The sequence below is a fragment of the Gnatocerus cornutus genome, chromosome 9, assembly GCF_029298725.1.
Source record: "Gnatocerus cornutus isolate USDA-ARS CGAHR chromosome 9, icGnaCorn1.1, whole genome shotgun sequence".
Classification (NCBI taxonomy): domain Eukaryota; kingdom Metazoa; phylum Arthropoda; class Insecta; order Coleoptera; family Tenebrionidae; genus Gnatocerus; species Gnatocerus cornutus.
Window position 1 is genome coordinate 7139134 of NC_142241.1, and position 22398 is coordinate 7161531.

The window sequence follows — 22398 nt, forward strand, 5'->3', positions numbered from 1 at the left end:
TTTTGATAAATAATAAAGAAAGCCAAGGCCACTCTGTTTTACGTTCGTTCAACAAATTTTGAAATTGAGGGTAGATATGAAAAATTGGTAAAAAGTGTCTTCACGCTATATAAAAAAATGTTCAACAATAACTTGTTTACCTTAATAATTATTATAAAACCTCTCTATAACAATGTTAGGAAAAATTATTGACCGTCCATGGAGGCCTTTTTTCCCTTAGCCCGGCCCTGTTCAAAAACAACCTGTTATTGACCCGAAGTTTCCCGAACCCTCGATCGTCCAAGGAAATGGCGAAAATTTACACGAGGGTTGTCATGTATGTCCTTGAAAACAGTATTTCTCCAAAAATTATGAATTCACCGAGAAAAACGCGTTTGTCTCGTGCTTATACATCAAAAATATCGTCAAAATGAAACTTATTGATAAATCAATCGACAAGGAATGGCAAGGGTGAGTGTAAACACCACTTTTTAGTGCTTACGTGTTTTGAGGTTACGTTCAACAGATTGGAAAATTACTGCTAATTAATCTGTTATTTTGTGTTAGGTATGTGACCCTTGTCCCAGAGGAACCCGAGGATATGTGGCACGCATACAATCTCATCTCTGAGGGAGATTCTGTGCGAAGTACCACCGTCCGAAAAGTCCAAACTGAATCGTCAACTGGCTCATCTACATCAAGTCGTGTCCGTACCATGCTGACAATTGCAGTGGAGGCTATAGATTTTGATACCCAAGCATGTATGCTGAGGCTCAAAGGCAAAAATATTGAAGAAAATCAATATGTGAAGGTTAGTAACACTTTCAATAAACAGACGTCTTTTTCACTATCTCTTTAATAGATGGGTGCCTACCACACTCTTGACTTGGAACTAAACAGAAAATTCCGATTGTTTAAACATGAATGGGATTCAGTATCTTTAGAACGAGTAGAATTAGCATGTGATCCCACAAAAAGCGCAGATGTTGCAGCAGTGATCATGCAAGATGGATTGGCGCATATTTGTCTAATAACATCAAGTATGACACTTGTGAGGGCGAAAATCGAAGCTTCTATACCAAGGAAAAGGAAGAATTTCATCCAGCAACATGAGAAAGCTGTTGCTAAATTTTATGACAATATTATACAAGGAATTTTGAGACATATTGATTTTGATATTGTTAAATGCGTGTTAATCGCGTCGCCTGGCTTTGTTCGTGACCAATTCTATGAATACATGTTTCAAATGGCTGTTAAAACAGACAACAAAACACTACTAGAGAACAAGTCCAAGTTTATGCTTATTCATTCTTCAACAGGATTCAAGCATTCTTTAAAAGGTTTAACTCAAATTTATAACACCCTGGAATAATACACTGTTTTCAGAGATTCTGCAAGATCCAGCTGTGGTCAATAAAATTTCTGATACCAAAGCTGCTAGTGAAGTTAAAGCTCTGGAAAATTTCTACACCACTTTGCAGTGTGAACCAGATAAAGCCTTTTATGGAAAGAAGCACGTAGAAAAAGCCAATGAGGCACAAGCGATTGAAACTTTGCTGATTTCTGATAATTTGTTTAGGTAATTAGTTATTTTATAAAACAATCCGGTTAAATACCTTAATTTTCAGATGTAAGGATGTAAATTTACGTAAGGAATATGTTAATTTGGTTGATTCAGTTAAAGAAGCAGGTGGAGATGTTAAAATCTTCTCAAGTTTGCATATATCGGGAGAGCGTAAGTTCCTAAAAATTGAAACATTCAATTTTGATGTAAATTGTTTATTTCTAGAATTGGAACAGTTGACGGGTGTAGCAGCAATTCTTCGTTTTCCCATGCCAGAACTAGACGAAGATGAAGAAGACAGCGAGAATGGAGATTAAACTTTCAAATGTGTCGCAAATAAAAGGTTCAACAAATAGATGTAAATGTGTTTTAAATTATTTTGTTGATTTATTAGTTAGGTAATTTGTTGTATATTATTAAATTGTTATGTGAATATTCGTCAGGTTTTAGTAAATACCGTCTCAACTATGTATGTATTTATTAGAAATTGTACATTTTAAAATATTTCTATTTATTGTATTACTTAAACCACAGAAATTATTTTATGTACTTTATAAAAAAAAAATTCGTTGCAATCACTTCACTTGTTTTTCTGCCTTCCTCTTAATTTTTTTCTCCTCTTTTTGTTTTTCATCATGTAGTCTCCGCTTCTTCCTCAACAACCAAATTTCTTTGGCTCTATCTTTCTTACCAGCCATCATACTTTTGTACAGTTTTCTATGTTTGTTTTTCACTAATTTTTCTCTAAGTTTGAATTCTTGTCTTTCTTGTCTGTTCTTTTCCCATGGAATTTCTTTGTATACTTGTCCTTGTGTAACTGCGAGTTTCTTCTTCGGATGACCGTCGTCATTCTCTGGTTCCTCTGCTTCGTCGTCTTCGCTCTCATCTTCTATCTGTTCCGTCGCCTCTTCTTTCGTTTCTTCTTCAGATTCCTCATTATCATCATCATCCCCATCATCTTTATTGTGTAGTTTCTCCAAAGCTTCGGGATCGTATAACGCACGTTCTTCTGGTGGAATATACTGTTGATCTCTGCTTTTATCAATAAATGGCGATAAATGGGGTGGTAAGACTTCCCCCATAAAATACTTGTTAACGGGAAGTAACTGTCGAGCGTTTACACTATCAAATAACCATTGTGGCTGAATGTAATATCGTGAAATGTACTGTTTGTCCATCGACGGTCGATCAACAATTTGATGGGTGATTGATTCGTCATTTTCATCAAACGTGGAGCCGACGAATAACAATTTATCCCAAGATACTTCACCCCCAAAACAACGAATAATAAAAACTAGAGGCTCCCGCGGTACTTCACGGTTGAGATAGAACTTCAACCCCTTGAAGAGCGTTTTCAAAGTTTTAATTTTTTCTGCTTCAATTTTAGCTTCTTCTATTTTCTCAGGACTGTCATCAGTACTGAAATTATCAATTTCAATGTCTTCTTCCATTTCCACGGAGGTTTTTGAAAGAGGGAAATTCAACGCGGCTACACGTTCAGAGACAAAGACACCTTCATCAACGAGTTCTTTCTCCTCGCTGCTTTGAACTGCAACGGAGAATTTTGGCGGGTAATATAAATTCAAAGAGTGGTACAGTCGGAAATTAACGAAACCCAACATTATTGTGTAAAATTCTACAAAAGTTGACATTAATTTAAAATCAACTTCAGTCCTATTTTGTGGTTCAAACGAAAAGTGATGGGGGACAATCCATGTTATAGTTTCTCCTTTAAATTCTGCTTGATAGTAATAACCTTTGATGGAAACAAAAACTTTTCGTAAAGCCTTTGCCTCAATCACCGCGTGTAAGAATTCCACCGTCAGTCTCCGACACAAAGCGCTCTGATCCCGTGGAACATGAGAAATTGAAGGAAAAGTACTGAAGAGAAAACATAACGTCAAACAATCGTCCAAATCCCGCAAAGCATCTAAAAATGTAGGATATCGTTCCTTCACAATATTATCCAATTTTAACGTTGGATGGTTGTCTAGGTACTTCTTCAAGGATTCGAAGTCTTTAACTGCACGAGCTCTTCCTACTTTCTTGTTAAAAATCTTATAGTCGCGCAACTTCCAAATGATTGGTTCATGCATTAAGAACTGGATGTCTTTAACATGATACAAAGTCTTAATACCAGCTTTGCCTTTTTGCGCACGTTTTCTATTTCTAGGTTCTCGGGGATAAATTCCTTTCAAAATGCACAGTCTTCTGAAGTCGTTAAGAGATAATTGTAGTTTTTTCAGGGCCGCTTTGCGGGTCATAAATTGAGCCCCTTCTCCGGACGCATACTACAAAAAGAATGATTACAAAACATGCTGACATTATTGTTATTCACATACCTTCTTCTTTCTTTGAGCAACCATTTTTTTGAAGACCTCACAAACAGAAACACGTGCACTAGAGGTTAGAAATAAATGTCAAAATTAGATACGTGACGTACAAACCAAAAATCCCTACAAAAGCATGTTTTGGGATGTGGCTAAAGTCGCACAACCGGTATTTTTAAATATATTGATAAAAAATCCGTCATCGCAGTGAAACAAGTCATAATTTCGACATACCCAAGGTATAGTTAAATTTAGCAAAATAAAATAAGCGAATAAAAATTAAGATTGTTTTAGTCCACATATAAAAAGCATATTCAAAATATCAAACAAAAAAATAATACAAAAAAATTCAATACTGAAAAGAAAGATATTAAAATAATAAATTTCAAAATTTCAAAAAAGATACTTTCAACGACAGATTTGAACTAAAACGCCAAAACGTTTTAAAACAAAAAACATTTGATTACAAACAATCGTGCACTACTCCACAGATACCTAAAAATACAAATCATTGGTCACTGAACACATCAGCAAATTTTAATGGGAATCCTATGTTTTCTTAAAAAATGCACGTTAACATGCGTCGATGTATTTTTATATTTATTATTAATAACTTAATAACAATTTTAATTACTTTCTCTGGTAAACAAAATCGTTGCTTTGGCAAAACATGATTTGATAAATGCATTTAATTAATTGGCACTGGTTTAATGATCTAAAAAAAAATTACTGACTGCGACACCTTGACAAAGACAAAGGTAAAGTCCAAAAAGATATTAAAACAATTTAATGAAATTTGCTCGGAACATCAAATATGTATTGGTAATATTGGATATTAAATCACCCAAGAAAATGATTCGATTCAATTAAGATTAAGGAAATCAGGATTACTGTGAATAGATAACGTTATTTTTTGTTATTTGCTATTATATGTTATTCTTTGTATTTCTGTAAAAAATACTTTTTACTCAAAATAGTGTCCTTACATAGTTAAAACGGAAATTTCCACGACCGACCAGTATTAAAGTATGACTATTTTATCTGTTAATTTTAATCACTACACAACAATTTAGCATTCGATTATTACGAAGGCTGAATTTCTTTCCACTGACTGCCCGACGCATCAGGTAATACAGTTTTTCCGTTTCCAAAAATTAGCGAGTTACATCGTCAGACTACTCTTATGCAGTAGCGTTTACGTGATTTCTATTTTCTATAAATTTATCAACTCGAAGTGCCGTGTCACTTTTAATTTTTTAAAACCATCAAAGAAATAGTATTGGTGTGTTTATTAAAAAACTTAATAAAACAAGTGGACTGATTATTCTTTTGGATAACCTGTACATAAAACCAATCAAAAATCCTGTAGTCAAACGTCTAGATTAACAAGACTTAACAATAACATAATTTGTTGACCATTCAAATTCAATTAAAACCAAAACACAACAAATACTCTAATACAAGAATAATGGATTGTCCTTCCCGATTTTATCACATATGATAGAAAAAATCAAACAGACACAAAAACATAAATAATTGAGTGACCTTTTATCTTGTCTATTCATTCCAAACACGAGATTAGTTCCTATTTATCGCAGTTAAGTGCTACGATGGGCGCGGAGGATGCAAAGAAGCGGTCGTAAGTCCCAACATTAAAAAAATTCAAAAAAATATAAATCGGTTTTTAGGACCACCTTCGTTATCAGAAATTCATTATTAACTGATTTATTTGAAAATATTCACATTCGCACCGTTTATCACTTATTTATAGCCACGTTCATCGGTTTGTTTGTAAACACGCTAGCTTACGACTTTCTGAAGAAAGGAGAGTAAGTACACAATTTCATTGCGACACTTTTTTATTGCTAATTCCAGAGTGGTTTTGGGGCTAAAACTGATCGTTCAAGGATTCGGAAAACTTCACATTGCGTTGATAACATGGTTAGGCTATTTCTTAGCCACGTGCCTAGTCTACCACTTCTTCAAAATTTGGAGAAACAACAGAAACTTCAGTCAAAGTGAGTTGGATTTTATTCATACAAAGCCGTGATAAATACTTTTAGAAGAAGTAACGAAATGCTGGGATTGGTTCTGGTCGACCCTCTTGGTGCTCTACTACATCAGTAGTTTCAAATTAGCAACATATATTGTTGGGACGTTTAAGCTTCCACCAGCTTCAGCAGCCGTGGTCGTCGTGGAACAGGTTCGCTAACACAATACAAGGAGTCTCTGTTATAACTGAGTTTTTTAGACACGGTTCTTGATGAAGATTCATTCCTTCGTCAGAAACAAGGTGTCAGGATCTCCTCCAACTTTTGATAAATTCTTGTACTTTCTCTTTGTTCCGACTCTAATTTATCAAGATGTTTACCCACGTTCGGATAAAATTAGACCCTCTTTCGTCTTGCTCCGCTTTCTTGAATGTATTGCTGTGATTTTCTACCTCAGCTTCGTCATCGACCGCTTTCTGAACCCCTCCGTGCAAGATTTCGGCCTGCGCAAGTACACCATCAACGAAATCATCTTGTGCATCTTTGAGAACACCGTTACGGGGATTTTCTTCCTTCTTCCCAGCTTCTTCCTGATTCTTCATTCTTGGCAGAACTTATTTGCAGAAGTTACAAGATTCGGAGACCGACTTTTTTACAGCGATTGGTGGACCGTCACTGACTTCTCCGGATGGTTCCGCAAGTGGAATATTATTGTCCAACAATGGCTTTACAATTACATCTATAAAGATGCCTACAAATACTTGTTCTGTGGAAATTCCACGTTATCAAAACTAGCTGTGTTCGTGGTGTCGGCTGTGGTGCATGAGTGGATTTTGACGAACATGTTCGGGTTCTTTTTCCCTTTGTTGTTCATGGAGTTTCTAGTTTTTGGTTCAATTTTTAACTCTTTGGGCGCTCCTAAAACGGACCTTTTTAATGTGTTATTTTGGTATTCTTTATCATTAGGAATGGGCTCCTTAGTGACGATGTATGGTATCGAACACTACGCTAGAACCAACGCGCCTATTGAGAGTCCAACGTTTAGAGAGACAATTATCCCTAGATTTTTAACGTGTGAATGTATCGAGTATTAATAAATCAAGTTTCTACCTATCAGTGTTTACTTTGAATACGAATCCTGTTTGTCGTTTTTACCTTGAAACCCGCCGATGATAATGGCGCTAAAATAAAAACCATGTAAAAAATAGTCGTAGGGCAAAAGCACAATACAATATCGACAGTATTTTGCGTTTTTATGTCATTGTTTGTTCTTACTACAAAGTAGCATGAACTCGATGAAAAATAATAAAACGTGAGTACTATGACACTCTTTCTAGTTATACCATAAATTGTGCCATAGATGCGCCGACAAAGAATTTACCAGCAGGAACTCAATTTTAACCGATCTATCAGAAAACAAGCACATTAGGACCACATACAATTTGTTTGCGGCCATTTTAGTAGGTCTGTCGATCAACACCACTGTGAAGTCTTATGTGGAAAATAATGAGTAAGTACATGAAAGTGAGGTCCTTAATAAGTACATTATCTCAAATTTCAGGATCACTTTTGGTTTAAAACTAATCAAAGTAGGCTTCGCAAAATTCCACGTTACAGTTATCACATGGTCTTTGTACCTACTGGTTTCTTGTCTAGCCTTCAAAGTCTTCATTTTTTGGTGGAAGTACCGAAATTTCCCCAAATGTAATGAATTCAAACTGCAAACCTGTTGACCAACATCTACTTTCAGTGATCTACGTGAAAATATGGGACCGGTCGTTTTTAATTATGGTGTTTCTGTATTACTTGAGCAGTTTCAAGATGGCGGCCTCCATAGTGAGTCAGTTTAAGCTACCAATAGGCTCAGCTGCTGTAATCTTGATCGAACAAGTAGGTTGATAACACTGTAAACTCTACCTCTACCTTAAAACGCCTTTCCAGGTTAGATTCCTGATGAAGTTTCACTCTTTCGTTAGAAACAACGCCCCGAAAGTTCTAAAGAAAGAGGATCTAAAATCTCCGTTGTTTTCCAACTACTTCTATTTTCTTTTCGCCCCGACTTTGCTCTACCGAGATAATTATCCTCGAAGGGAAACAATTAACTGGACTTTTGCTTTCCAACGACTCTTGGAATGTGCTGGCGCAATCTTCTTTCTCAGCGTTGCAAGCGAGAGTCTTCTACTTCCTCCACTAAGAGATTTTGGACTTCGAAAGTACACGATAAAAGAGCTCGTGGTGATTTTATTCGACAATACAATTACAGGAACCTTCATTCTCTTAGCTATGTTTCTCGTAATTTTACATTCAAGTCAAAACTTCTTCGCTGAAATCACCAGATTTGGTGACAGGATGTTCTACAGTGACTGGTGGACTTGCACCAACTATGCTTGTTATTTCAGAAAATGGAATATTATCGTACAAGACTGGCTGTTCGTCTATGTATACAACGAATTGAAGGAGAGTTTAGGTGTAAACGTAAATGCCGCTAGACTAGCGGTGGTTTTTATTTCCGCAGTAGTTCACGAGTGGTTACTTGCAAGCACTTTAGAGTTCTTCTTTCCAGTTTTGTTTTTCAAATTTTTCGTGCTCGGTTCGTTGTTCAGCTCGATCAAATGCCGAAATCCGATTATGAATGTAGTCCTTTGGTATTCTTTAAGTTTAGGAATGGCTATTGGGATCATCCTATATACTATGGAAAATTACGCTAGGATTAATGTTCCTAAGGTGGATGAAACATACACGGATGTCTTGCTTCCACGTTTTTTAGGTTACATAGAGTGAAATCGGGAATTGTGGTTATTAGGGTGACTACTCATAGTGTAGTAAACACTTTTATTTGCCTTTTGTAGGTATATAAAAAAGTAACGATAACTGCTTGTGAATAAACGTACTTTTAGACACAAATTTCACTTTTTCATCACAAATAAAAACAACAACAGCTATTCAAAATCGAAATAAATAAAGTTATATACATAAAAATTGCCCTTGGATGTAACCAAAACTTGGAATGAGCCAAACTCAGAAAAAGCGACGATATATAAGCAAAGATAAAACTAAAAAGAACACCCTGTCTGTATTCTTCGACTTCGAAAAATAAATACTTAATACAAAAAAAGGAACCAAAAGTTACACGATTTTCGATTCGTTACGATTCCGAATCGGAAACTTATTCTCTTTGTATGCGAGTTTCAACGAATCTAGTTTTTTTATGTTCGATGGCTGCGCTCCCTGGTTATCGATCGAATCACCCGACGACTTACCCGAATCGACCTCGTTCTGTGCGTTTTTGAGGATTTTCGCGCATTCTGAATACAAATCGTCGTATTTTACTTCGAGAAAAAGTTCGTGGAGCATGCGACGAGGGGAGAGGCGATAAGTGCACTCCGATAACATCTTACACACTTCTGAGTACAAACAAGCGTTATGGAAGACGTGGGGGCTGCTTTGCTTGCAGTGGAGGAGCGACTGTCGCACTTGCTTCCACCAGACGGGATTCGCGAACTGGTCGACGAGACGCAACACGTGAGCTTTTATAACACCTAAACAAGAATAATAATGATAATAATAAAGACATTTGGTAGTACTTACTGTCGGGGCTGTTGGTGTCGTACTTGGTCTCCACAAAATCTAGAAAAAATTAAGAGTTGACTACTGTTACAAAAAAATAAAAAACAGACCTTCTGGTGTCACCACAAAAACCTGCTCTTCTTTCGTAGCCTTCTGCGAGCAACTAAAACAGACCTCGGTATCATGCCTCCATAGTGTCACCTCCTTTTCCTTAAAATCGTGCATAGCATACACAATCTCATCGTCGATTACGGTAAACTTCTCCACTGACACTTTCTCCAAGTCTAGAAACAAATTGTTGATGTCGTGTGGTAACGACACGCCCATATACACTCGCTCCTCCCCTTCCTCTCCCACGTCATGCACAGAGAACCTCTTAAAACTCATGCTCGTGGCACCTAGCAAATCAAAGTTCTCCACCAACGAGATGGGGATGTCCCACACTGTTTCGTTAACTACTTCGTCGGTGTCGTACGACAGTTCTTCAAGGTACCTAGGTGATTTCCTTAACGCTCGTAATGTTGCGTATCCAACCAGGTCCTGGTGGGTGAGCTTGCCTGATACGCCCCCCACTAACGATTGGAGGGATCTATCTGAGTTAGAACCGCCTAAGAAACAAATATCACTGATTGTTTGCATAAAATAAGAATATTACTTTGGACAGAGACACGACGGGACGATTCGGAATGACGTCGAATTTTCTGACCAGACTGTTTCAACGTACTTAAGCTGCAGGAACTCGGAATAGGACTTAGAAGTTGTTGACGTTCGCTACAAGTCACTTAGTTTCATAAAATAATTAGAGTCAACGATGACTTACTAGATGGCGGATCTGCCTCCTCCGACGGAATCGCACGAACTCACACCTGACGTGGTTGATTCCGTCGTTGAGTTGTTTCGAACCCTCCGGACAACTTCCGTGCTTATTCTTAAGCTGCCTTTTTTACTTTCGACCGGTGCTCGGATGATTTCGAACGTCTTGGACTCGGAGAGCGATCTCTTGTGGTAGCCAGATGGCAGATTCTGATTTGCTGGAAGAGTGAGAGACTTCTGGGGGCCAGCAACCACATTATCAGGGATCAGCGATTCCGACGTATCATCATCAGTGCTGCCTTCGACGTCTTTGATATTCGAATCAAAGTAGTATAAAGTCGTGGAGATGTCAGGAAAAGTGCCTTGGAGTCGGAGACTATCATCATTTTCTTCTTCCCAAGCTTCTTCTTCGATTATAGGCCAGACAACGTGTCGATTGTGGCGAGTACAGAACCAACCTAAATGAAACGGAGGAAAATATGAAGAATGCCTAATTGGAAGCTTACCTAATTTGAATAGTTCGTCAGCGCCTTGACGCGTCGTGGCGATCAAACCCAAGCAGTAATAGGAAGTTGCTCGAATTGAAAAAACTAAGCAGTCTTGGGCTAGGAGTATCATCATAGCTAAACAGTTGTGGATAATTATGTATCGAAGGCCTTCGCTGGTGCTCCCAAAGTGGCCCAGTGTCCACAAAGCCGCTTTTAGTTTCAAAATGTCATCGTCCGTGTCACAGAGCGCGTTTGTTAACGTCTGAAACGGAAGACGTACAAAAGAGTGCCTTCGTGGATGTAAAAACTACCTGCATCATCATTTCCAGACAGCCATGATGTACCAACATCACAAACCCTTCAGTGTGACGTGCCAACTGTCCGTACAGATGCGGAGGTAAAAAGAAGTCCTTCCTACCGGTCATTCGTATCGAGCTTGTTCGTTTATCATATTTCCCATCTTCATCTCGTTGATGTAGAGTCAAAACATCTGATGTCTCGCCTTCGACTAACTTCACATATCGATAGTTAAAATGTTCGTTCCATCTTTTAATCTCGTTAATTAAAAAATCAAGCTTGTTTAACACTTGGAAGCCTGATTGTATCGACGCCAATCTGATCGTTAGTAACATCCCTCTTTCTCCCAAATGAGTCAAGCTTGGGTTAAGTTTTACCATCGTTTCCAAACAACTCTGAAGCTCGCAGGCTTCATGTAGTATATTTAAAGCCGCCAAAGTCACAGGTCTTGACTTGTCTTTTAACTGACTGACTAGAAATTTGACTCCCCAATCCGAAAAGCCGGCGATTCCTGCTCTGAGTAACACTAAAAGGAACTGAGTGGCATATAATCTCGAACTTTCAACAGGACACTTCAAGACAGCCCCCAGTAAATCTCTACAAGGAGCACTCCCGTAATCAAGCGACGAGATAATCAATTTGACGTAACAGTCGTTGTTCGTCGTAGTCGCCAAGTGCTCCAACGTCCTAAATAACTGCAAATTCGTTACGAGTTGCAAACCTATGTCTGTGGACGTTAGACGACCCACAAAAAGAAAATAACTTTGGCATTGAGTACTATTCATGTGTTGGGGGCTAAAAAGACAGTCGTGAACACTGCGACCGCTCGTGATCGCCGTTATATGATCGGAAATATCAGTAAACAAATCACGCAACATCCGACTACTTTCTTCGTGTTCTATTTCGAGAAGACAATTGATGAGGTCGATGCCGGTAAGTGTGTACGCTGTCGAAATACGGTTGGTACTGAGGTCCATATGAGAATAGCGATTACACGAAGGTCTATAATAATCGACGAGACGACGCATAAAGTTGCGATGGGAGGCTTCAGTCATATCCAGCTTCAAAGACTCGCCCTGTGTAAAAATGGCTCAAGTCATAAAAAAAACGAAACATGTTGGTAGCTCTGATTAACATTTCAGAGCTGCCAAAATGTTAAGTTTGTGCAAAGCGTAATCATGACATTATTAATGAACAACCATGATTGTGAATGTACTGTAAGATCCAAAAAGATTTGATCAAGTAATTTTTAAAAAACGTAGAAATAAAACGCAGTCTTGATCGTTTTTTTTGATCACACGGTATGTTACCTTGAGGACTATTCGAATCAAGTTCCAGTTCCACGGATAGGCATCTTTGTTCAGCAAGACTCCCGTTTCTTTAATCACGTCGTCGCCGTCCTTGCCCACCAACTGTCAAAATTCAATCGTTTTCGTCACTGAGTTCAAATAAAGTCGCCTTAATTTTAAAACTGATATAGATTTCTGACTGCTTTCATCCAGATGTAAAGCCCTCTTATATTTAAATTAGCGAAAAAGCAAGCGAAGCGAGAAACTTTCAGTTCTATATTAAAGAACTGGACATAAAAACATGAATAAACAATGAACATAGCTCTTATCTTACATTTATTAATTACGTGATATAATCCCCCACAATAGTGGAGAAAAAAGCGAGCGAAGCCAGCTACATTGAATTTATCTTTTAATAAGCTAATGTTGACAACTAAAAACGACACAACAGATGTAAATACGACAATTTTAAACCTACTCACACTTACTTGTTGTAACTTGACCTTCAAAGTCTTCAATTTGTGTCTCGTTTTCTTGCTGTTTTTACTTGAACACTTGACATTTCCACCGCTGCGAAGAATAAAATCCAAATACAGACTGTACGACGCTGGTCTCATCCTCAGCAATCTAAAATTTATCTCATTACCAACCCCATTACCTAACTTCACTTACTTCTGCAACTGTTGCAAGCCACTGACTGCCTTGACAGCTTGAGGATTCCCATATGTCGCGTACTCCAACAGCGACGGCAGAGCAGGGGAAATGTTACAACATTCAGGAGGTAAAAGAACCTGAATTAAATGTAATAGTTCCCCTAAAAGAACCGTAGCTCGTACACTTATAAACGTATCGCTGGTAGCAATGACTTCCACTATAGCCCCCAAAAGCCCCGATTCAAGAAAACAATACAATAAGATTGCTAAATGCATATCACTAATGCTGGGAGTGGTTTTGGCTAGGTGTGGTAAAATCGAGCGACCTTCAGCAGCAACAAATCCTTCGTTGAGTCTCCATGAAGATTGAGGCTCACAGGGGTCCACTGCACTCAAAGCTACGGAAAGTTCGTCAGTCCATTCCGGTTGAGGAAGACCCAGGAGTTCGTAGAGTAAGTCCAAAACCGCTTTCTAGAGAAGCAGGAGTAAAGTCCGTTTTTTTATTAAAAAACCACCAACACCGCACTCTCCCACCACTTTACAACCGGCAACGTCGTCGATGGCGACTTTTTGGTGATAAAATCAAATAGGTTAGCTGCATAATTGACAATATGATTACACAAAACGGCCTTTCAGGCTGTGCCGAGTCTTTTCACTATTAAATCATTTGATTTGCAATCCAACAGGTTGTAAAAGAAACGTTTTTAACGGAAACACTGTCTTAATTTTCAGAAATGTCAAAAATATGACAATTATTTTCTCACCAAAAATCTTCCTAGGCAACGTTGCCGGTTGTAATGCAGGGGAGGATTGCGGTGTTGGTGGTTTTTAAAAAAAAAACGGACTTTAACAAGTGATGAGATAGATGACTTAACTTACTCTGACTTCTAATTGGTTCAAATAGAGAACTTCAACCACCGCCTTAAGCCCCGCCTTATTGGCCGGGCCGCAGAAATGAAGGATGCCTGGCCAACTGCGTAAGATTGATAAAAGAGCCAATCTGCTGCAGTTGAAGCGAAGTTCTCGTTCGTCTCTAAAATAAGCAATTTTTACAGTGAAGATGTTTTTTCAGTTCTTACACATATTTGTCATTGTCTTTCCATCCATGTCGGTAATGAAAATCACAGTAAGGAGCTGCTATTGAATGTAGATCAATCCCTGCCTGGTTTCTTGTCACCGGTTTATCCAACAACAATAACAAAACCCCACACAACGATTCTGCAATTTTAGGGGTTTGACACTCTAAAAGGTTTCTAGTGATAGCTGCCACGCCTCCCGTTTCAATAAACAACCGGGTATTGACCACTCCTACGACATCAATAAAAACACTGATTCAAGTCCGCGGGACTCAACTCACCCAACTCGCAAAGAGTAGCGAGACATATCCGAAGCAGCCTGTCTTTTTCTTCAACTCCTCCATTGGCTAATGATACTAAACTCCGCCCCATTGCTATGTGAAAGTTGGATGGTGATAGCAGCAGAATTTTTCGTATGAGTTTCATCGCTTCGATTCGTTCTACATCGTTTTTCAGAACTAGATCTAAGGATCTGGCGATTAGAAAAGGAATTAGGAGGTTGTTGAGTTGCGCTATATCGTCTTCGTTGCGCAAAACGTGGCGAATGGCTCTTAGACCTCCTGAACGCACCTGGGTCGACTCGTGAAGAAGAGCTATGCGGAGGCTGCAATCGTCGATCATGACAAAAATTGTTTAAAAATATAGAGCGAGTGTAGATCACTCTGTATATTACTAAGGGGAGTGCACCAGAAGGACATCAAAACTTATTTGTTTTCACTGATAAGAGATATAAAGGTAATTCAGGTTCTGATATCAATCTGTGAGATGCGTTTGGGAATCCCAGGACATGGAGAAGTGTGATATCACGAAAATTTAAACGCCAAAGTCTCTCAGAAAAAAGCTTACCAACATAAAATGTCTCTCATGCAAAATCCGATGCCCTCAAAGTTCCCGTCAATATGCAACGTTACTTTAACAAAAGCATTTAGATAGTTTAGCCGCTTTCCGTCGGAAATATTGGAAATATGGCAAAGCGCTGATAGAATATTTGTAACATTTTGGCGTGAATCTGGAACAGAGACTTGTTTACTTGCTCACGACGTAAACAACGTAATTACCGCTATTTACATCAAAATTAATATCGTCTTCTTTGTTCTGATGCCGTCCTGTAAACACAAATCGTCAAGACGCAATTTAAAACCGAAACCAGCACATTACCTTTCTGAAATCGACCGTAACGAGTATTTGGATATCGCATCCAACTTGATGCAGCCATGTTCGCCTATTTAATGGAACTTTATCCGTGAACACTAAACGGCTCTTTTCTTATTTATAAATTTAAAAAAACACTGCATTATTTAATTTATGCACACATTTTTAACTGTCAAAGTACATTTTGTAGGTTATGTAGACAGGAGTGTTGTTTTAACGGGTTAGGTCGCGTGAGGAATAAAACTCGCTAAATTAAAACAATTATTTAATACTAAAACAAAACAAGATGCAGGCAAACAAGTATCACGCCACGAGATTACCACGTGCTGTCTCTCTGAAAAAGGACGGCAAAACTGGGGTTGATTTTAACACCACCAAAGCCGATCGTGTCCTTCGTCTAGTTTGGTAACTTCTTGTCTTCTGGTTGGCAGCGAGACGGTGCTGCCACAATACTCCCCCCCTAGTGGCGCAGCCACGATGCACGATGACAGCTGCGAAGATAGGTTATGTGGCAGGCGGGAAGAAGTTTAAAATTCGAATGACAGGTTTTATAGCTTGAAAGTCACTCGTTTTTTTGGAGGTTTGGCGTAACTGTGCTCTGAAGTTGCTTGGTGTGGACGTTCTTCTGGCTTCTTTGCATAATTGTGATCCGTTAGGGCTGGTTCATGCAGTAAAAATGCCGGTTTCAGTCGATCTATGGAAACTGTTTGTTCTTTATTGTTGACTTCCACCGTGAAGTATTTGTCTGTCCTGGATAACACTCTATACGGTCCGTCGTAGGCGCTCTGCAGGGGTCGACGAACAGCGTCGTTGCGAATAAAAACATGAGTGGTCTTATCCATGTGAGGGTTGACAAATGTTTTGCGTTTGGTGTGGCTCGAATCCGGAATTGGTTTCACCGCGTCCATGGCTCGTCGAAGTCGAGTGACGAACTCGTTCGGTGAAATTTCAGGCGTTGCATTACTTTCGATAAATTCGCCAGGGAGTCTAATAGTACGACCGTAAACCATCTCTGCTGGCGTCGTCTTGGAGTCTTCTCGCACGACGCAACGCAGTCCGAGGAGGACTGTTGGTAGGACTCTGGTCCACTGTGGATTGGTATGGGCTTTCAGTGCGTTTTTTAAGGTTCGGTGCCACCTCTCGATTTTCCCATTACACTGTGGATGGTACGCTGTCGTGTGACACACCTTGCTACCCATGATTCGTGCCAACGCCATAAACAAGGAGCATTCGAATTGTCGGCCCCTATCTGTGATGATTTTGCTGGGAGCGCCGAATCGTGCGATCCAATTAGAATACAGGGCCTCTGCGACCGTTTCTGCCCGTATGTCTCGCAGAGGGATGGCTTCAGTCCAGCAAGTGAATCTATCTATGATGGTCAGACAATAAGAATAGCCATCCGACTCGGGTAAAGGTCCGACAATATCTATGTTTATGTCTGTAAATCTGTTCTCCGGACTCTGCAGTGAGCTTAATGCACTCCTGTTGTGTTGACCGACTTTGGATTTTTGGCAAGAGATGCATGTTCTAGTCCACTTGCGAACATCGTTATGCATACTGGGCCACACATAGCGGTCTGCCACCAATTTGGTTGTCGCTCTGATGCCTGGATGGGCCATGTGGTGTAAACTATCGAAAATGCGTTTTCTCAGGGGGCGAGGGATGTATGGCCGTACCAATTTCTTGATATCGCAGTAGACTTGCGCCGTTGAGTCTGGTGCGAGTAGTTTTTTAAGCCTTAACTCGGTTTTTTGGGGGTTTTTTAGCAAATCTTGCAGTTCTTGATCTGTATCTTGGGCTCTGCTGATCTCGACGTAACTGATGGGTTGTGGGCAACTAATAGCTTCAAGGCGCGAGAGTGTGTCAGCTACGACGTTGTCAGTTCCCCGGATGTGCCTCAGGTCGGTTGTAAACTGCCCGATGAAGTCTAGGTATCGAAACTGACGTGGGGAGCATTTGTCTAGCTTCTGCTGGAACGCAAAAGTTATTGGCTTGTGATCTGTTAGAATGCTGCAAGATCTGCCCTCAATCTGGTGCCTAAATTTCTTCACACTTTCATAGATTGCCAGCAGCTCGCGGTCGTAAGCGCTATACTTTTCTTGCGTACTGTTTAGCTTTTGTGAAAAAAAAGCTAATGGCTGCCACTGGTTGTCTGTTTTTTGTTGTAAAACTCCCCCGATCGCTGTGTTGGACGCGTCGACAACGATAGCCAGAGGGGCGTTTAATACTGGATGGGCAAGAGCAGTTGTGGTCGCGAGTGCCTCTTTGACCTCGCCGAAAGCTCGTCTCGCTTCATCCGACCACGGAACTGGGGTCTTCTCTTTGGTTTTGGGGCCCTTCAGTAGCGCCGTGAGTGGTGCCATGATGCTGGCGGCTTTTGGGATGCACCGTCTATAAAAGTTCACCATCCCCAGGAATCTCCGCAGTTCTCTTATAGTTCTGGGTTCTTTGATTGCCCTTATAATGTTGACCTTCTCGTTTGGTGGTTGAATGCCATTTTGGTTAACCTTAAAACCCAAAAAGGTGACTTCGGGCTGCGCGATCTGGCATTTTTCGACGTTCACGGCGATGCCGTATGAGGTGAATCGTTTTATTAGAAGTTCGAGGTGTTGAATGTGTTCCTCTTCTGACGTGGACGCTACGAGTACGTCGTCGATGTAAACGTAGCAGAAGTCGAGACCTCGCAGAACTTCGTCCATAAAACGTTGAAACGTCTGTGCTGCGTTGCGTAATCCGAAGCACATCTTCGGAAATTCAAACATTCCAAAGGGTGTTGTGATTGCCGTTTTTCGAACGTCCGCAGGGTGAATCGGGATCTGGTGATATGCACGAATTAAGTCCAGTGTCGAGAAGATCGACTTACCCGCGAGAGACTGGGCAAAGTCTTCGAGATGAGGGATTGGGTATTGGTCTGGCACGGTGCGAGCGTTTAGAGCCCTGAAGTCGCCGCAAGGTCGCCACTCGCCGGGTTGTTTCTTGGGCACCAGGTGAAGCGGCGAGGACCAATCGCTCTTCGAGGGTCTCGCGATGCCTTCTTTGACCATCTCTTCGAAAAGTGTACGTGCCACTTGCAGTTTGTCGGTTGGGAGACGTCGGGGGCGGCATTTTGTGGGCGGTCCGTGCGTGGTGACAATTCGGTGGACTACCGAATGTTTGGGGGCTGAGGCTCTGGTAGCGCGCGCTAGTTCCTGCAATTTGCGAACTACTTTAGTTATCATATTTGGTGGACTTTTCTGGATTGCAAATACATTCACGCCCATGCGTTTGGCGTGGCTGCAAATGTTTGTTGCATTGTCTTTAAGAGTTTTGCCGCGCACATCTACTACTAGGTTAAAATGTTCCAAAAAGTCTGCCCCAATGATGGGTTTGGCGACGTCAGCCACGATAAACTGCCACTGAAAAGTTTTTTTAAGTCCTAAATCTAAATTTAACTTCACCCGTCCGAAAGTCTTAATGGTTGAGTTGTTGGCGGCGTAAAGTTGCTGTCCATGGAGTTTGTGGTTACCGGGCACTAATTTTCGCGGAAACACACACACTTCTGACCCGGTGTCGACGAGAAACCACACCTGGGTGTCTCTGTCTCGCACAAAAAGTCTCGTGGTGTGGGGGTTGAGGGATACCAGTGCCGCGACGCCGGCACTTCCTACTCGTTTTTTGAATTCCCCGCGTAGGCACATGGGGGCTCGCATTTGCGCGCGCGTGCGCCGAAACGCTGGTGGTAATAGCAGTACTCGGCGGAGTGAGCGCTGCGTGTTGCCGATTTTTCGCGATTGCGCGACTTGGAGCGCCACCTCTGTTCGCCGTTGCGTCGGCCATTGTGGTGATGGCGGGAACGTTTCAATTCTTCCACTGTGGTGGTCAGTTCTTTGACCTGTTGCAGTAATGGCGTCAAGGCATCTGCAATTGCCTGCCCGATTGTAACCTCCTTGGGTTTGGATGGGCTAATGGCGCAAATGCTAGCGCGTGGGGAAACTTCTAAAATTTTGTCGGCCATTGTGGCTATTTCCTCCAGGTTTAGCGTCGCGTTGGTTGATAAGATGGCTTGGACCGTCTGGGGCAACCGATGAAGCCATAGGCTTTTGAGCACCTCATCGCTCAAACGCTCTCCTGCGGCTGCACGCATTTCCAAAAGTAGTTGCGACGGCTTCTTGTCGCCGAGGTCCATCTCAGTTAACAGCCGATGCAGCTGTTTATCATCCGAGTCTCTGAAACAATAAATGATTCTTGTCTTCAGGGCTTGGTATTTTTCCGTATTTGGCGGTTTCCGGACGAGGTCAGCGACGGACTGGAGGACATCGCTCTCTAGGCGGGCGACCAGGGCGTAATATTTAGTTGTGTCGCTCGTTATCTTATTAACTCTGAATTGTGCATCAATTTGGGCAAACCACATCTCGGGGTTCACTCGCCAGAACGGCGGAATGTGAACATTTTTCAGCTCTTCAACCTCGATTTGCTCCTCGTTGGGTCGGTCTTCTGGGCCGCTTCCGGTCGCCATGGCGGATGTGGCGTGGCTTTTGTTAGTAAACACCGAAAAAGAAAAATCGTACTTCTGTAGATCCGCGCGAGAGTTATCGGGGTCACCAATTTAACGGGTTAGGTCGCGTGAGGAATAAAACTCGCTAAATTAAAACAATTATTTAATACTAAAACAAAACAAGATGCAGGCAAACAAGTATCACGCCACGAGATTACCACGTGCTGTCTCTCTGAAAAAGGACGGCAAAACTGGGGTTGATTTTAACACCACCAAAGCCGATCGTGTCCTTCGTCTAGTTTGGTAACTTCTTGTCTTCTGGTTGGCAGCGAGACGGTGCTGCCACATTGTTGAACGACAGTGGCGTACTCTGGTAACCAACCACCCTACCAACCGAACAAGCAACACAAAATTAAATAAAAACATATTTAACGAGCTGTGAAGGCCGTAAATTAACGTGGATGCTTTCAACAAAGGCCATAAAACAGTAATTTTCTCAACACACATTGTTTTTCAAGTGATTGAGGGATGAAGTGAAGTGAGGGGAGCAGGGCTACCAACCTCGCCAATACAAACAAAAACTAAAATGAAACGTAATTACCCAATTCAAAACTGTTTCTCCGTGAAAAACAAACAAAAACAGAAAATGACGCAGCTTGCTCTTCTGATCAAGATAAATGGCAGTGCAGGTTTTGTCAGTTTTTTTTTTCTGAGTGGAAGCACCGACGCGGACGGCAGACTAAACTCTTTTTTTTTGGGGATTACATCAAATGAATTTCTTATACGTCACATTTATTACGAATTAACGACTAAAAATATACAACTTGCAATAAAAAAATTCTTCTTGTACGTTTATCACAATTAAACTTACATCTAGCGTTACCAACTTAAAATAAATAGCGGTGAGAACGAAGTAAGGCCCCTCGTGTCTAATACTAGGAATGTTTAGTAGTTTGTCCTCGGATTGACATTAATCATTTCGCTTGTGCTAGAATGGAATTATTATTTACATTATTGATGGCGCTTTTCGTTACCTTTTCCCGCATTTAATATGGATGAATAAAAGTACAATGCCTAGGAGTAAGCATACACAGCCCACTACGATGTAGGCGATGCCCAGAAAGGGATTTTTTCCACCAATCAGAGATGTTGTGCTCAGAATCATACGTTTTGTACCATCAAAGGGCAAAACATTGTAAGCTACAAACAGATATTAGAAAAATGTCATAGAAATTTGGGTCATTTACAATATTCCACTTTAAGCATATATTCGCCTTTAAGAAGACCATCTTTGTACCCATCTTGGTTGTGATCTATTTTCCTGTAGAGTTTTCTGAAAGTTGGCAATGCTGCAGTTCGCATCCAAACTATAAGATCCTCATTTTGAAAACCATTGTTATCTGGATATTCAGAGTCCAATTCCCAGATATTCCTTTTCCAAGCAATGGGTTTGTCGTAGTTCTTAAAAGCCTCTTTTAAGTCACCTGGGGGGTTCCTAAACTTGATGTTTTTATCGGAATCCCACGCTATGCCGCGTCTTATTAAAGTAACGTCAATCCACGCTCTGTTTTCCTTGCGTTTTAGAGTCAGAACATCGCTGAAGAGGGAGTTCGCAATGGCCCCACATGGAGCAATAGGTTTATTGTCTTTGGTTTTCGCAAAAGGAGCGCAATCGGTGGAGGGTTCCTGATCTAGGTGTCCCAAGAGTTGGTAGTCATCACGAGACTTTACGTAACGTCTGTGATTCTGGTAAAAGTTACTCAAACCATAATACATGTAGACTTTTCCTTTGAAATCAGAGTCTAGCTTGAAGGGGATGGTACAGTTACAAGGAGAGCTTGAATTGTTGGCGATTATATCAGCACACAGGTTGTCTGTAATGCTGTAATTTCCCTCAGGATTGTCCAGAGTTTGGTTGCAGTTGGTGTAATCAATTACAAGTTCTTTGACTTCATCTGAGAAATACAGGAGGCCTATTCCCACAGGAATAAAAGCAATGCCGATGACAAAAAACGTGGGCAAGACGGTGCCTGCAGTCAAAATTGGCTGCCAGGCTGGCAAACGTTGCTGCTTGAAAGCACTGTCTGAAACATACCAAAAATACACGTAATCTCAGCAACAGTAAACATACAATATCCTCCCATCATCGTCTCACTACAACTAACCACAACATCCAACCTTATCTTACTTTATGAATAATAAATCATTGTAATTTAATTATTTCTCAGTCTTTGTAGTTGAGGAAAATTGCTATGTTGTTGACCTTAAACGCAACACATGGCAATTTCTCATCAATTTACTTACTATGTATCATTTTTTATCGAACCAGATCAATAACAAGGGGCGGTTTCGCTGCTAAATGTCTTACCCTTGAAATGTCATAATTACCTGATGGCTTCTTAGTCTTGGGTGTCTCGGTGCCGTCGTGTGCCATTTTCGCCCTCACAATCAAAACAGGTCACTTCTCCCAACGTTCGTTGGGCTTTACGCGAAAAACTACCCCCGAATTGATTGACGTTTAATTGATGGCTGAGGAAATGTCAAAAATCATGGCAGCCAACACAAGGAAGTGGGATTTTTGAATTTTGGTGGAAATCCTTTAATCTTTTTGCTAAATCAATAAAAGTGTCTCATAGGATAAACACCATCGTAATTATAGGCATGACATGTTTAATGCAGCATACGTAGGTAACGATATTACGTGATACTCGCAACCAACTTTAAG

The 22398-nt window shown here is 40.6% G+C and overlaps 6 protein-coding genes across 7 annotated transcripts; 3 read left to right on the plus strand and 3 right to left on the minus strand.

The window, feature by feature from the left end:
- Positions 1-254: 254 nt before the first annotated feature.
- Positions 255-2122, plus strand: pelo (pelota mRNA surveillance and ribosome rescue factor). Its single transcript, XM_088045775.1, has 6 exons — positions 255-450; positions 547-790; positions 842-1319; positions 1366-1558; positions 1608-1714; positions 1769-2122. Exons 1-6 carry the CDS (start codon positions 410-412, stop codon positions 1858-1860), a joined length of 1155 nt encoding a protein of 384 aa, XP_087901901.1. The 5' UTR covers positions 255-409; the 3' UTR covers positions 1861-2122.
- On the minus strand, positions 2005-3997 carry LOC148168360 (pescadillo homolog). Its single transcript, XM_088045774.1, has 2 exons — positions 3886-3997; positions 2005-3834 (listed from the first exon to the last, which is right to left on the minus strand). The coding sequence occupies exons 1-2, from the start codon at positions 3907-3909 to the stop codon at positions 2119-2121; spliced, it is 1740 nt and encodes a 579-aa protein (XP_087901900.1). The 5' UTR covers positions 3910-3997; the 3' UTR covers positions 2005-2118.
- A 1232-nt stretch (positions 3998-5229) lies between these two features.
- LOC148168361 (sterol O-acyltransferase 1-like) lies at positions 5230-6977 on the plus strand. Its single transcript, XM_088044746.1, has 5 exons — positions 5230-5512; positions 5562-5702; positions 5749-5891; positions 5937-6076; positions 6125-6977. Exons 1-5 carry the CDS (start codon positions 5484-5486, stop codon positions 6956-6958), a joined length of 1287 nt encoding a protein of 428 aa, XP_087900872.1. The 5' UTR covers positions 5230-5483; the 3' UTR covers positions 6959-6977.
- A 75-nt stretch (positions 6978-7052) lies between these two features.
- LOC148168362 (sterol O-acyltransferase 1-like) lies at positions 7053-8768 on the plus strand. The gene is made up of 5 exons (XM_088044745.1): positions 7053-7176; positions 7225-7374; positions 7426-7568; positions 7615-7754; positions 7806-8768. Exons 1-5 carry the CDS (start codon positions 7151-7153, stop codon positions 8643-8645), a joined length of 1299 nt encoding a protein of 432 aa, XP_087900871.1. The 5' UTR covers positions 7053-7150; the 3' UTR covers positions 8646-8768.
- Positions 8737-15423, minus strand: rictor (rapamycin-insensitive companion of Tor). 2 transcript variants are annotated; one of them, XM_088044742.1, is made up of 16 exons: positions 15206-15423; positions 15106-15153; positions 14894-15056; positions 14329-14651; positions 14051-14279; positions 13851-14004; positions 12991-13442; positions 12801-12945; positions 12340-12441; positions 11044-12105; positions 10751-10994; positions 10252-10702; positions 10087-10202; positions 9542-10039; positions 9453-9491; positions 8737-9403 (listed from the first exon to the last, which is right to left on the minus strand). In XM_088044742.1, exons 1-16 carry the CDS (start codon positions 15261-15263, stop codon positions 8991-8993), a joined length of 4497 nt encoding a protein of 1498 aa, XP_087900868.1. In that variant the 5' UTR covers positions 15264-15423; the 3' UTR covers positions 8737-8990. The 2 variants fall into 2 exon arrangements, with proteins under 2 accessions (XP_087900868.1, XP_087900869.1); XM_088044743.1 differs by having other exon boundaries at positions 12807-12945; positions 15206-15422.
- A 5025-nt stretch (positions 15424-20448) lies between these two features.
- On the minus strand, positions 20449-22248 carry Cdc50 (cell cycle control protein 50A). The gene is made up of 4 exons (XM_088044749.1): positions 22062-22248; positions 20921-21757; positions 20708-20873; positions 20449-20661 (listed from the first exon to the last, which is right to left on the minus strand). Exons 1-4 carry the CDS (start codon positions 22105-22107, stop codon positions 20619-20621), a joined length of 1092 nt encoding a protein of 363 aa, XP_087900875.1. The 5' UTR covers positions 22108-22248; the 3' UTR covers positions 20449-20618.
- Positions 22249-22398: the final 150 nt, after the last annotated feature.